General features: G+C 40.8%; 1 protein-coding gene and 1 long non-coding RNA gene across 4 annotated transcripts; one reads left to right on the top strand and one right to left on the bottom strand.

Annotated features, from left to right (window-relative positions):
• Positions 1 to 2,523: 2,523 nt before the first annotated feature.
• Positions 2,524 to 13,185, bottom strand: SSR1 (signal sequence receptor subunit 1). 2 transcript variants are annotated; one of them, XM_077181028.1, is made up of 9 exons: positions 13,053 to 13,185; positions 10,950 to 11,062; positions 9,166 to 9,253; positions 8,730 to 8,992; positions 8,287 to 8,363; positions 6,528 to 6,606; positions 5,667 to 5,760; positions 5,093 to 5,107; positions 2,524 to 3,316 (listed from the first exon to the last, which is right to left on the bottom strand). In XM_077181028.1, the coding sequence occupies exons 1-9, from the start codon at positions 13,135 to 13,137 to the stop codon at positions 3,249 to 3,251; spliced, it is 882 nt and encodes a 293-aa protein (XP_077037143.1). In that variant the 5' UTR covers positions 13,138 to 13,185; the 3' UTR covers positions 2,524 to 3,248. The 2 variants fall into 2 exon arrangements, with proteins under 2 accessions (XP_077037143.1, XP_054489074.1); XM_054633099.2 differs by lacking the exon at positions 5,093 to 5,107.
• Positions 13,186 to 13,347: 162 nt separating this feature from the next.
• LOC143694481 (uncharacterized) lies at positions 13,348 to 14,277 on the top strand. Of its 2 annotated transcripts, none has more exons than XR_013182968.1 (2): positions 13,348 to 13,466; positions 13,826 to 14,277. It is a non-coding gene; the product is annotated as an uncharacterized LOC143694481 (long non-coding RNA). The 2 variants fall into 2 exon arrangements; XR_013182969.1 differs by having other exon boundaries at positions 13,367 to 13,500.
• The last annotated feature ends 358 nt before the right edge of the window (positions 14,278 to 14,635 follow it).

Raw genomic sequence — 14,635 nt, 5'->3', positions numbered from 1 at the left:
CCAGCTCCACAGCCTACACCTTAATAATTTTGTACATGGAGAATGAACTTCAATCCTTGAGTCTGAGAGCAGCCACTCTTCTTTCTCTGATTGAAGGATACTGGGGAAAAAATGAACTGCTGCCAGAAAGCAGACAGCAAACAGAGGGCTACAGGTGTCACATGCAGTTCAAGGGTAGCCTGAATTAATGCTTTGCTGCCTCTGTAGATGTGAACTCTAAAGCTGTTTTTCCTACCCCAAATGTAGAATTGTTAGGTCTTCACAATTTTTTAAGTTAAGGAGCTGTGAGAAAGGAATTCACAGAGGTCCTTCACTCTAAGCCCATAGTTCATTCGCTCTCTAAAACCATTTTATGATCTTTTACTAATAAAGAGACCCTAGCCCACAGCTTCTTTCACAGTTGTCACTCCTCTCAGCACCCCCCAGGAGCAGTTGTGTGGCAGTGTAGTAAGCTGGCTGAGAACTGGTAAGAATGCTGGATTATACAGATGCTTGTGCTGCCAAATGGAAATGGGTGGCATAGACAGGCAGAATTGCTGCTGTCTCATCTTTAAGAAGCAAAACTACATTCTACTCAGCTGAGAATAATAATTATATCCAGCAACATACCTGTGACACTAAGCTATCCCTGTTTAAAAATTGGGTATAAAATTCAAGTACCAAAATAAAAGTTTATAACCAATACGATAAAGCAACAACTCTGTGTCCCCAATTTAAGAAAACTGAGTGTAATAGACTGGCTTATTCACTAGAAATAATACTAGAGATGCCAAAGTTCAGTTACCACACTGCATGTTGGAATGTTACTGCTAAATTTCAACTACAACAAATTAATGAGAAACAAGTAATTAAAAAATATTATGACATTCATCATGAGCAGCAGTGGTCTACTGGCTCCTGCTCTTATGAACTGCTTCTGGCTAAGAAAGTCACTGTGAACCATCTACAGTGAATGCCATGTTGTATCATCAGAAAAACAGCCTTGGTACACCTGGACTTTCCCACTGCTGGTTCCAGTGCAAGCTGCCTTCTCTCTTCTTTCATGCTTAAGCATTTGGAAATCAGCCACTGACTACAGAGAAGAGAGCTCAGCCTTCAAATACTTCTTACTTGTAGAAATAAAACTAGGATATTACAAATTAATATCCTCTGTTCTGATCCTTTGTCTTTTTTTCCTGGCATACCACTGTATCATCACCACCCCCTCAAAGAGTACCTTTAAATCTCAGGAAGAATTAAGAATATACAGTTCAAGATGACCTATTCCAAGAAGGTGAAAAAAGCCCCTCTTGACACCAGGTCAGAGACACAATACAAGAGAGGGAACCTCCAAGTTCAGTGCATCAGGTGCTGCAATCACTATGGGACTGTAGCATAGGAAGCATTTAATCCATAAACACTCTGTTGAATCAATGCAAGCTGGAATACAACCCTGCAAATCTACCACAGAACCAGTCAGATTATATTACTAAAGGCAAATAAAGCTGTTCCACACAATTTGAGTGGAGACACCCCTTATGAGGGCAGCATTCAACTGTTTCCTAAATTATCCAAATGACAATTAAGCAACCTTAACTGCAAAAAATATTCTGCCTGGACTAGCTGTATTTTCAGGAAGTTGAACAAAGCATCTTCTCCATAGCAATGTGAGAGTCAATAACACAGTTCATTCTGGCCAAGTGTGTAACAAAATAGTGCCAGCACAGGTAGATTCAGAGCCTAGATGCTTCAAACACAATGTGGAGGGATTTGGAAGGATCACTCAGCATTCACTGGCTCAGATGTTCAGTCCCTGAAGACCAAGTGTGGAACTAAAAGGGCATTTTCACAGGTGGGGATGACAAAAGGGAGGAAAAGACAACAGAGGCCTCAAATCTGTGCCTCTACCTGAACTCAACAAGCCTTCAGATAACATTCAGAGATAGGAAGAGAGGCAGCTGAGATGCAAACAGTTCAAGCCTTGCCCAAGCAAACTGATGTTCTGCAAACTGGCTCTTTTCCTTGTCAGTTAATTCCTAAACACAGTGGATGTGGATCAATACCTCAGTACCTGGTAATCATGTAAGCCACAAAAGGAAATCTTGCTTTGATTTTGCACACAGCTTTTCTGCTCGACTACTGAACCAACAGGCAGCTACTGATGAGTACACATCTGTGTTACTAATTAAGAAAGACTAGGTGAAAAAAACCTCAGACCAATGTACTGACCAGTGTAAAGATGTCTCAGATTTAAAAACTGTAAATGGTGAATTAAATAGTTCGCCAATAAAAAGAAGTATTTGAATCCAACTGTTTTTCAAATTCAGTTTCAAGTGTGTACAGCAAATCCTTGTAAAGCTTTAAAAAAAATAAATTGGCCTTTTGATACATATGACATTCTAGTTCTTAAGAGAGAGAACCAAGAACTCAGTGAAAAGTTGTTCTGGCTTATTCAACAGTTTCTTGAGTAAACATTGCAGAACTACCACTATAATCTGAATACCTAAGATGCTGGCACAATTCAATAACTAACCATTTAACAAATTGGGTAAAAAAAAAGAAATTTATGTAGTAATACCAATTCAGCACACAAATTCCATGCTTCACAAGTTCTGCTGCTGTGCAAGAGTCTTCCTAAGATCTATGCAGCTAAGTTCAGAATTTTAGGTCACTGCATGCCCAGATCAAAACAGCAGCAAAACATCTACCACTACAAGCAGCTATACCCAATTGTGCCTTTAGAATGAAGACTATGCAGCAGTTGAGATGATCAGTGCCTGGCCACTGAGACAGGACCCCACACACAAACTTCTGTGCGCGCACCTTGTAAAGAGTAACGTTACTGACTGAATAAGAACAATTGCATTCAGGTTCTGATACAGATATGATACAATCAAGACAGATTAAAGTCACCAGACATTCAGATTAGGGAGAGGAGAGAAATCCTTCAATGACAATGTACAGATGACAAGCCAGCATTACAAAGAACTCTAAAGGCACATTTCAGGTAACACGTTTCTGTTAAGACCAACCGCTTACACACGCAGGCACAAATCTTAATGGCTACCTCCCCCGACCCCCAACAATTAAAAAAAAAAAATTAAAAGAGAAGTGCATTTTCAGTAATATAAACACCATTCAGTTAATCTGTTCAGTCCAAATGTTTAGCAGTATTTTCCTTATGGTGGTATGGGTTCTCTGCACTACTCCAATCCAAAAAAACCAAACAGGCAGAATTAGTAAAGGTTCAACTGTTGCACTAGTTAACATTACTCATCAGAGCCCACTGGTCTCTTCTGTGCCCTCTTGTAGGGCAACCTCCTCGGTGAAGCTTTATCTAGATTAAAAAAACAAACAAACAAAAAAAAAGAGATAGTTGCATAAATTGCAATTGTTACATGAGCATGTATTTTTCTCCTCCCAAACACAAGACAAGCTGTCCTTTTAGTGCAATGCATCACCACAGAGAAGCCAGTTCAAACAACTTGTTAAGGCTTTTTAACTACCAGCACCATAAATAGAAGGTAACAAAAAATACTGTAACATGCAACAACAGGGTAAGGTTTATCTTATTTGTCAGTTACTAAAATGCAAAAAAACCCAAAACAAAAAAAAACCCCTGTCATCCCTATGTGAAACTCCAGGCTTTGCTGCTTAGAAAATTTTCATGTTCAGTAATTACACTTTTAGAAAGTTAAATGAATTGTTTGGGTGGCCACTGCCTTGAGTTTACATGGCTGAAGAATGTAAGATTGACTCTTCTTTAGACAGCTATGTCTTGCATGTACTATTTCCACATTCAGACAACTAACAGCAGAAGAAAACTGTTGTGGAAAACTGCACTTTTCTAGGAAGCATCCACATGTGACTGAATGACCTTTAAGGCCCCTTCCCAACCAAAGCATTCTATGGTTCTATGATTATTGCAGAGAACACTTTCAATAACCTTCAATACTCTCCATGAAATGCTGAAGCGATTGCAATGTGCATCTGGTGACTAATTTTCTCAAACAGAACAATCTCCAATAGCCTCCCTGGTTAGAGTTTGTGCAAACATAAGGAGCAGCCATCATGCCCTTACAGGCCAATCAGTACAGTATGAAGTGTCAATAATAAAAAAAAGTAAAAGATATCAGATATCTTAAAGGCCATTATTTTAAAGAATTCTAGTGTAGAGTTCTATCTGAAACTAACCTGGAGCTGAGAAAACCGCAATTAAGAACAACTTAACCATTCTTTTTTTCCTAAACTTCAAGTGCTCAGATATGAATACTTATTTGGCTTAAGAAAAGGATGGTGGTAGGGCCCAAACATTACCAGAATTTGAATCTTTTTAAAGTCAGCTTGCTCTTTAGCAAGAAATAGTATTTAGACCTTCAGTTTTTCTTGCTAGAGGGAGGCTTTTCCAATTCCTGTGTCTGGATTTTATACTATTCTAGTGCATAACAGAAGAAAGTGTACAAGAAAGCTTTTATCTTCACAAGTAAAGCACTAGTCTTTAAACCTATGGGGTGCAAGTACTCTTAAAAAAGGTAAAGGAATTTAAAAAGCCCAAAGTCATTAACTCCTGGCACAAGTTCATACCACAGCTAAGGCCTCTAGCCTTCTGCACCAAATGAAGGTCAGAATATGCATATTTGATCAAAACAGCAGTCCCTGCCTAGTAAGGGCAGCTCCTGCAAAGGGTTTTTGAACTCTCTGCATCTCGTGTAGATTGCACTTCACTGAGGCTTTCTCAGCTCACAGCAGTGACTGCTACTGATGGCAGGAGTTTATCAGCCTGATACACCAAGGTGAGCAGGGAAGGCAAAATGAACATCTGCCTTTTAGAAAAAGGATTCCAGGAACCGTGAGAGAAGACAACAATACTTCATCAACAGTCTACTGAAACTATGTTCCTACAATATAACCAGAAATAGATCCAGAAAATACATGAAAACATTAATTTAGAAGTATATAAAATGTATGCCATTGCGTGCATCTGTTCTGCATCTTTCACTGCTCAGGCTACAGCACCAGTCACAGCATGCAGGAAGTTGTACTTCTATCCATGCTTAATTATTACATGGACAACACACCAAGCACTTTTCAGCTCACAAAGAGTCTGCCTCACCTCTTCTACTTTGCACTGAAGCCATGGGAAAGCAAAAGAGAAGAAAGAGTAAGAGAAGTTAGAAATATCCACAGTCTAAAGAAATCAGATATTGGGTTTAGTGATGGCACTTCAGGTATCAAGTAGAACTTTTGGATTTGTGAAGGACATTAATAATAAGTATTTATGTGTCTTTAGTTAAAACACACTTCTAATGCTTACTTAAGACTTTGGTCTATAGGTAAACTTCCAAACAACTTTCAGAAACTCTGAGATGACATCTACTTTCTCCGATTTAAACCATCTTTGCAATCCAGGTTTTGGGTAGAGATCTTACACTGTTGAAAAATACTCTACAGAACAAATCATAAAAGTCACCAGTAGTCATTATCTTATCAACCAATAAAGTTGGTTATACAAGGAATGGGCTGCTAAAGTAATAATCTCATCCTTAAGTACAGTGCTTGAGACAATTTGTAATTCCCTAGAAGATACATGCTACTCTAAGAAATTGGTATCAGCTACTTACTCACTTACAATTAAGTAGTAAAGTTAGGTTTGTTATGGTCTAGTCTGTGAAAGGCAGACTACTTACTTATTTGATTTAAAGTTTCTTGGGGAATCCAGCTCATATCAACATCGTTCTGATTTGATGTTCCCATCTCTACTTTCTGTACTGGTCTTTTCCTCTGAAAATTCAAGAAAGAAGAAAGATTTTTTTCTTTTAAGTAAGACTTGGATAGCACAAGTATTAGAAATTACTAAAAAAGCAATATTTAGTGAATTACAATTATTTCACTAAGGTACAAACTTAAGGCTAGTCAATACACAGAGCTGTCTTTCCCAGTAGCAATTTATTCCCCTAAGCTTTGTATTACCACTTCTAACACCTTACAACATTTATTCCACATAAAGGCACCAATATTTCATGCACACCTGGGCAAATTCATTACACCTTTTGCTGATGATCAGTCAAACTTTGTGATGACAAGTTTTATTTTGCTTTCACAGATTAGCACAATATTGTCACATGTGATCTGACCTTGCAAAATAATCAACATTATGGCAAAGCTTTGCTAAGAACTAAATAAAGGACTGACAGCTGTTTTCCCCTGAAGTCTGACCTGGATTAGACTAATAGGCAGAAATAGAGAGCATGGGGAAAGTAAGTACTGGATCAGCAGACACAGACACCCAGTGATTACAATGTATTCCAATTCAACCACTTCAGTGTGGAGCCAAAGGGCAGACCCAAAGGGCACAAGGCTCAGCAACCAAAGTATCTTCCATTAGGAATATTTTTAAAGAACACTCTAGCTTTCCCAGTAACCTCTAAGGTTCTAAAAATAAATCTCGCACCTTTACCATCATATGCCAGAAGCAATCACTGAATTGTTTTCTTTTCACATCAGAAAGGTTTTGTATTAACAAGTACACAGACACACATGCTACCCACCTTCCTAGACTCTAGCAACTGATGTAGGCCAACAATGACCAGCAGACCAAGTCCAGCAAGGAACATGTACATGAAGATCCTTTAAAAAAGTTTAAGAAACAATGCATTAACTAAAAATGTCAAGTTTTGAAGACAGCTTATGAAGAGGCATAGAAATTAAGCCTAACTTTGGGCGCACATCCACTGAAACTTTCTCAAGAACTTCTGTAGGGGGTAAGAGGGGAAAATACCCAAGGAATCTGAAACTAAAGTTCTAACAACTATAATGCAATTATTCTGACTTGGATTTTAGAAACTGTAATCATAAATATAATTCTGAACAACAGAATGTTTGAAAAATGCTGTATAAATTAGGAAAATGTTATAATAAATAAATACTGAAATTCACTAACTTTAACAATTCTTTTGCACTATCACGAAGTTTCAAGATATTGGGTCACAGGCAATATTTAGGTCTGTGACAGCTTTCATCACTTAAAACCCTTCAAAGTCTCTTATATGCTTTTAGCATGCTATTGCAAAACAAGTACTGCTAAGACACTAATAATTTGCAACAGAGCTTTGAATGACTTTGCTTATCTTGCTCTGTGTTCCACTGTTAGAATTCTATCTACAATATCAATTTTCTTAATCTGTGCATTCTGGTTTGGTTTGAAGAATTTTATCTTAAGTACCTGCTGATACTTAGCAAAAGTAAAGCTAAGTTATAGCTAAAATTGATTTGGGGATTAAGGAATTTACAAGTAAAAAGCTTATTCCAAGCTGAACATCTGAACTCTCATTTATGATAAAGGAAATTAGGGAGTTAAACTGAAGAAGATACTTAATTTCAATACCTGCTATAGGGCAATTATCTGTTCACAGGACATTCACACAAACTGATTCTAGTATCTGAATTGTTTTGAGAGCTCCTTTTTCTGACCATCACACATTTTCATGTGACCAACTGTTCTTTCATTTATACCATTGTATTTGAGAATTACAAACGAACACAACAGCTATTTCTTTTGGATCACCTTTTTTAAAAGGAAGCTTGCTCAACAGGCAATTTCTACCTGTGCCAGGACAATTCACATATTCAGTATTGTCTGCAAATATTTCTGAACATGAACTTTTCTAACTCCCAGCTTCACTTAAAATTCCATTCCAGTGCTACAATATTTAATAGCATTTTAGCACAGCATATGCTTGAAAGATATTTGGTGTGTCAGATCTACCTAAGTCTGAAAAAAATCACTCCTGGAAGATACCTACTACAAACAGGGTTTAGAGGAAGTCAGTCATTCTTTGCTGCGCTCTCTGGTACTCCAAATACATTTTTTCGTTTATGTAAACTTAGATTACACTGCAGTGTTTCAGAAGAAAGTTATTCCAGTCCTGACAGCAGGACCCACAGCCTGATACTACGGACTCCCTGCATCTTTTAGCTCTTAGGAAAAAGCACAGTAGCATAACAGAAGCTTAACAGCTTTGAATTTCTATGTAGCTGAATAACACCAGGCTTAAGCCCTCTGAGCTAAAGCACATCTGTCAACTTCTCACTGACACAGTACCAGTCCTGAAGATTCCCACTAACAATAGAGATCTTAATTTTGGGAAAAGTTTGTATTTTCAGTCTGTCAAATGCTGCTACAACATACACAAAACACAGCAGACCTAACACTCAATAAAATGACAATATAAGAACTATTTTCAATGGCACCACCAATAACCTGTTCTACCAGTGCACCAACTAAACCAGGATCTCCAGTCTCCTTACGTTTCTCCATCAAGCCCATCTTCTTTTTCAATAATTGTAACAGTTTGATTGAAGACAGCATCTTGAAAAACGTTGCCCTAGAACAAAGTTTGCACATGACATTTTAAACTGATTTCTTCAACACATACACAAATGTTTACCTTTTTTCATGTTCTTAGAGAAATTCTAGAAAGCAGTAACTCCTGCACAAGACTTTCTCAAGGTTGCAAGTTATGCTACTTTCACTCAACACATAAAAGCACAAATGTTCTGTTGTCCTCTACAGTTCTAAGACACCCCAGCTTCCACTGCTGATACAACTTTTGGTGCATGTAGGCAATCACTTGCTGTGCTTATGTACCCACTGATTTGCTTAAATACTACAGAGGCATTCACTCTCTGGAGAGGTACTTGACTAAGCAGTTCCTTCCTGACACCTCCAGATGAACTAGCATCAGGCTTACACTGGCATCTCTGTAGTTGAGATTGATAACCAGACCGAAAGGACGACCACCCATAGGCTCAGCAGGGATGAAGGAGTACTCAAACGTGGCTTGTCTCTGTGGTGGAACTACTGTGTTCAGAGAAAGAGCTGTGAAGTTCTGGATGTAAAACTGGTAGTCTTGAGGGTACCGGAAAGAAGCATCAAGAGACTCGACAATGAAATCCTCTGTACCCTTATTGGTGAAGCCCACCAGAAATTTTACAATGTTGTTCGCTGGAAAGTCTGAAACACACACAAAAAAAAATTCAACCATGAGAAATCTCATGCACCACACACAGTCAAACAGAGAGTATCTAGAACTAGATATCTAGACTCTGTGGTTTCACTGTTTCAGGAAACACTGGTGTAGTCTAAGCAACAGTAAAGAGAATGGTGGATTAGCAGAGGACTCTTACCTTCACCTTTCACAAATAAGATGGTTGTATCAGCACTGGGTGAGGCTTTAGGTTCTCCTGACAAGTCTTCTTCCTCTTTTTCTTCTGTCTAAGACAAGAGACTTTTTTGAAAAACTCTATAATGAACAGTGAAGCTAAAACCATGCTTGGTTCGTGAGAATCCCATATGTCAAAGCAAGGAACAGTGGCAAGTATTTGTACCAAATCCTGCTCTTGCAGGATTAGCACCACAGTCTGTTCTCCCTCTAGATTTGCTGAGCATCCCTTTCAGCATTTATCTTTCTACTTGTTATATTTTACACAGTGACTAACCTGAACCACATTTAGCTCTATTGAAGGGTTTGGAATCAAAAAGCATCAGTAATGCTTCTGTTTGGGGGTGGAAAGAATAGAATCTAAACGTTAAGTGTTCACATTTAAGCTATTTCCAGTTAGAAAACAAGCATTTCAAAATAAAGACAGCCATAAAACAAATGAGTTATTTTCGCTACAGGGAGTGTTTACATTTTCTATTCAGCTTTAATTAGTTAAGTGTTATGTATGCCTGGAAATAGTTAGGCTATTAGAACTATGTAAGTCCACGGACTCGTTCAAGCTCACCTTGTGATGAATCACTTTTTGACAAATGCAAGCATTAAGAGCTTATTTTCCATTTGGGGATCATGGGATCATCACCATCCCCACCAAACAAAAACAAGGCTGACCCAGTATTGAACAGTCTCAGCCAAGTGCTGAGAAGTCAGTTGGATCATTTGATTTCAGTGCTAAAACAACCTCCTGAAGCAGTGGAAGTCCTACTGGATCAGTCATACACATACTATGAACTAGGGAACCACAGCTGAGCATGCAGCATCTTGATTCCAAGACACTATGAAAAACCCTTTTATTTGAGTGACAGATAAAAGAAACTGCCTAAAAAGCACCATGTTTTGTACCTGAGCCAAAAATAATTAAAAGGAAATTACATCCAAAAGTTTATTTAATAATATTCTGTCAATGTTGACATAGTATACCTTCTACAACTTAGCAAAGCTGGTGAGCCATAAGCTCACCAACTTAATAACAGCAGTAAAATCTCATAGAATCAAGCAACACTTTACAAAATCTTCATTTTTGTTATGCATGTTTTCTCCTACTAATGTCCATCAGAGATTTGAAAAAATTTTGCACCACTCTAAGCACACTGCCTACCAAGCCTAACATGCCACTGCTATAAGCAGATCAGAAAACTATGTAAAACATTTCACTTTTCTGTTTTTGATTTTCTGGGCAATTTTTTGAGTTTGTGTTGTAAACTAAGCTGTTTTTTTTTTTTAACAAGGGTTTTAGAATTCATTCTGAGCTTAACTAAGAACTCTGTCACACTTAGAAATCAGTATCAAAGAATTCAGAATGAAGTCATTCTATCCCCCAATGTTCTTCTCAGTTTACCAAGGTGAAGCTTCAGATAGAAAAGGACTACAGAGGGCTCCTATGAGAATGTGGTTCTCTCACTTGGTGGTTTGGGTTTTTTTGTTTGGGATTTTTTTGTTGGGTTTTTTTTTTTTGTGGCCTACAGTTTTGATAGTCAGAAATCAGGTTGCCCCCACGTGGCTTTTCAACTGGTAATTCAGAAACAAAAGATAAATCCTTCTGACACTTCAAACTGAACACAAGCTTAATCAGATACATGGAAATAGCCACCTGAAAAAAGCAATGTAAGTAAATTCAATTATTTAAGTTATCCAGCTTCAAGCATTTCTGGTCTAATTCATACTTTTGAAGTAACATTCATGCACAATTACCAAGTCTGTTGGCTCATCTTCTTCAACTTCAGCTTCATCATCCTCATCTTCAACTATAGTATCTTCCACAGCTTCCTCATCTTCTGTAGCATCTTGGGCTGCAACTAATAAACCTGCCAAAACAAAATGCAAATACAATAAAGTCTTTTAAAGGTCTCGTTAATCAACAAAAAACCTGATGTTTAAGTACAACTCTCAAACTAATATTTGAGGAACTTCTTAAAAACCTGCCCAATACAGTGTTTTGAAGCCTCAGTTGCAAAATACTCCTATTCAAATGATACTTGTGTTGATCTTTCAGCCTTTTTCCTTTGCTAAAAACTTTCTCATTTACTAATTTATCCGCCACTAAGTTCAAAACCAAAAATTTACAGCTGGATGACAAAAAGTTCAGCATTCACACAGCAACGCCTAAATTTGCAGAAGGCAACCAAGTTACATTAAATATGTGAAAATAATTCAAGGTTGCAATTACAAAAGTGAATATAAGGCATTCCTATTGACAGGAAATTAATTTGTAACTACTGTTTCTTTTAAGACTAGCATGTCTAACAAGTTTTTAGCACACTGGTAACAGAACACTTTGAAAGGTACCGAAAAAGTTACTTTGTGGGGTTTTTTTGGGTACTTATTTTCATCCAAGTTTTGAAACTAAAGAAATCTTTCTGACTACAATCTCCTCAAAATCAGGTATAGCCATATATCCAACAGAACCACACCACCAGTCAGAAAAGAAACGTGACCTAGCGCAAGGCTCCAAGACAAGTGCAATCTGATAGTCCACTGCCTCTTTGCTTTCGTGGAGCCAAGCCTCATACATTCAAACACTGGGCAAATATGATTAATAAAAATACTGGCCACGGGACAAAGTTCTGTCTGTTTGCAGTTCAGAGCGCACGCAAGCAAGGCTGAGATCTAAAACACGTGCACAAAATGACAGTTTTTTTTTTTAAACAAATGTAGTGTTTTCTGAATAGGAAAGAGTAGAAATGAATGGATGACTGATTTACATAGGTCTGAAAAAAAGACCTAGCTGCTATAAATACAAAATTTAAAAGAAATATTTTAAAATTTTCATGGGAAATAGGAATCCTTGAGCAGGACAAGTATATCCAAGGACTTAAGAATTGCCAGTTAGTGCTAGAGAGAGCAAACCCAACCTCTCCTCTCAAGTGTCTTTAGAAGGCACACTGAAAGACTTTTGCTCGACCATGTGCAATACTTTACCTAAGCCTTAACTACAGTGATTTTATTTGATGTTTTAAACTTGTAAGTGTGGAAAAAAAAATAATTTCTACAAAAATTCTTACAAATAAAGGCGCGGGATTTTAAATTAAAAATGAACAACATACAGATAGGCTGTAGGCGCTCTTTGCCATCGGCTGCCCAGCACACCCTCAGACCCCTCACGGTGTTTCCGATGGATGTCAGAGGGGCTGATGATGTGGCAATAGCGGGAGAGCTCTGGGAAAGGACTCGCACACGGCGTGAGCTGCAGCCCACTGCAGGAGCTGGGCGAAAAGCCTTCCCAAACTTAGTAGTAGGGAGGCAATTTCCAGATCGTGAATCAGATAACGCCACAGCGTAAACAGAGATTAGCGCTCCTCGGTGTCGCCAAGGACACTCGGGGGGTGGCGGCAGACGAGGTGGGAAGGCAGGGTGGCAGCCAGCGCATCTGCTAGGGAACGTGCAACCAGCACCGCGGGCGAGCGGGGAGAAGGACAAACCCGCTGCCGCCGCCTCAGGAGGGGTTCTCCAGCTCTCCCGGGCCGCTGTCACGGCCGGGCCCGAGGCCGGTGCCCGCGGGGCCCTGCCTGACACCGCGGGTGGCTGCGCCGGAGGGGCCGGAGCGCGGCCCTGCACCCTCCAGGAGCCTCGAACGAGCCCGGGCCCCGCGGGCACCGCAGCCCCGGCAGCAGCGGCCGCCACGTGCGCGGGCGGCCGGGGCGATGAATGAGCGGAGCCGCCACCTCTCGGCGGAGCTTCCGCAGGCCCAGCCGGAGCGGCTCCCCCTCCCCGCGGCGCCGCGGAGATCTCCCCACACACCCGCACACACCCACCGGCCCCGCTCCCCGGCAGTGACGGCCGCCCGCCCGCCCTCACCTGGGCCGCCACGGGCGTCCCCGAGCAGCAGCGCGGCGGGGAAGACGAGCAGGGCGAGCAGCAGCAGCTGCGACAGGCGGCTCATGGCGGCGATGAGGACGGCGGCGACCCGAGCCCTCCCGCGCACCCTGTCCCGGCGCTGGCTGCCGCGGCGGGATGTCTAAATGGCGGCGGCGGCGGGCGCTGGGGCTGGAGCGGCAGCTGGAGCCGCCTCCCCGCGCTGCTCCATCCGGGGCCGTGCCCACCCCGCTCCGCCTCCGCGGACGTGGCTCGGCCGGGCAGGAGGCGCGGCGGCCACGTGAGCGCCCGGCGGGGGCGGCGCTTCCTGCGCTCCCGGGAAGGGCCGGCGGCACCGAGCCTGCCGGGAGCCTTCGGACAGCGCCCTGTGAAATACAAAGCTGTGTTTCGTGTCAGGTACATACAGGCAACGTGTGTATTTGCGATTGTGGTACGTGTGGAAACCGACCATGGGACAGTTATAAAGACGAATTCTAATAATAACTGAGGAAAGTAAAGCATGGAAGAAGGCCTTTGAACCTATCTTTTGTTCGCAATTAACCTTTATAAGTCTTAAGTTGATTTAGGAGCATTTGAATTAAAGCGTTAAGGATGTTGCTCTTTGGCAGGAACTTTCTGCTTGTAGTTAAGCCTTAAAGAGTTTTGCAATAATAACCTTTTGAAGTATAATTTTAGAATATAGCTGGTATCCTTGAAACTATAGCTTTAGAAAATATAAAAAGGAAACATGCTTATCTCACGCCTTAACAAAACAGTGAAAAGCAGCTTGAGAAAGGAAGATGAACATCAACTCAAGGATTAATAGTTTCAACCAAGGGAAGCTGGACATCACTGTTACGAGATTTATAGTCCTTGCAATTAAAAGGTGGACCCACATCTGGAGAGCTGGACTTCACCAGATGGGTTGCTTCTTCCTTCTTTTGGAAACCAAACCACCACCATCTGGGAATACTGCTTTCTGGGATACATCCTGAGAAAAACTAAATCACAATAGTGTATAGAATTGTGACGTAAAAATTGGGAATAGAAACCGCTAATGAGAAAAAATTGGGAATAGAAACTGCTGAGAAAGCTTATGAGTACCCCTGTAAATACCTGTAAGCCTCAACTATCGGTGTGTAGTTGGAGGGAAAACTTCCCTCACTGTACCCAGCGCTGTATTGCTCATACTTTACCATATTAAATAATAAATTGATTGCTGCTTGAATATTGGCCTAGTCAAGCTTCTCATTTATAACAGCTCCCAGAGCGGGGTCCCACTCCCGGGAAGGGCCGGCGGCACCGAGCCTTTGACAGCACTCCCGGCACATCGGGCGGTCTGCGGTCCTGCATGGCACCAGGGGTTGGACTTCGACGGTCCTCGTGGCGCTGCAGAATGTGGGATTTGAGGATGTAATCTGTCAAACAGCAGCCAACAAGCAAGCTCTGTGTGATGTCTAAAGACAAATTAGTTGTCGGTAGAAGTGCCTTGTTGAGGTTTAGGCCTTGACATGCTACAATGATCTCAGACCTGGGCAGAGCCTGGGAAGAAGGATGTAGCAATAATAGTGAACACTAAGAATGCA

The sequence above is a fragment of the Agelaius phoeniceus genome, chromosome 1, assembly GCF_051311805.1.
Source record: "Agelaius phoeniceus isolate bAgePho1 chromosome 1, bAgePho1.hap1, whole genome shotgun sequence".
Taxonomy (NCBI): Eukaryota; Metazoa; Chordata; class Aves; order Passeriformes; family Icteridae; genus Agelaius; species Agelaius phoeniceus.
This window is presented reverse-complemented; position numbering and strand designations above follow the sequence as displayed.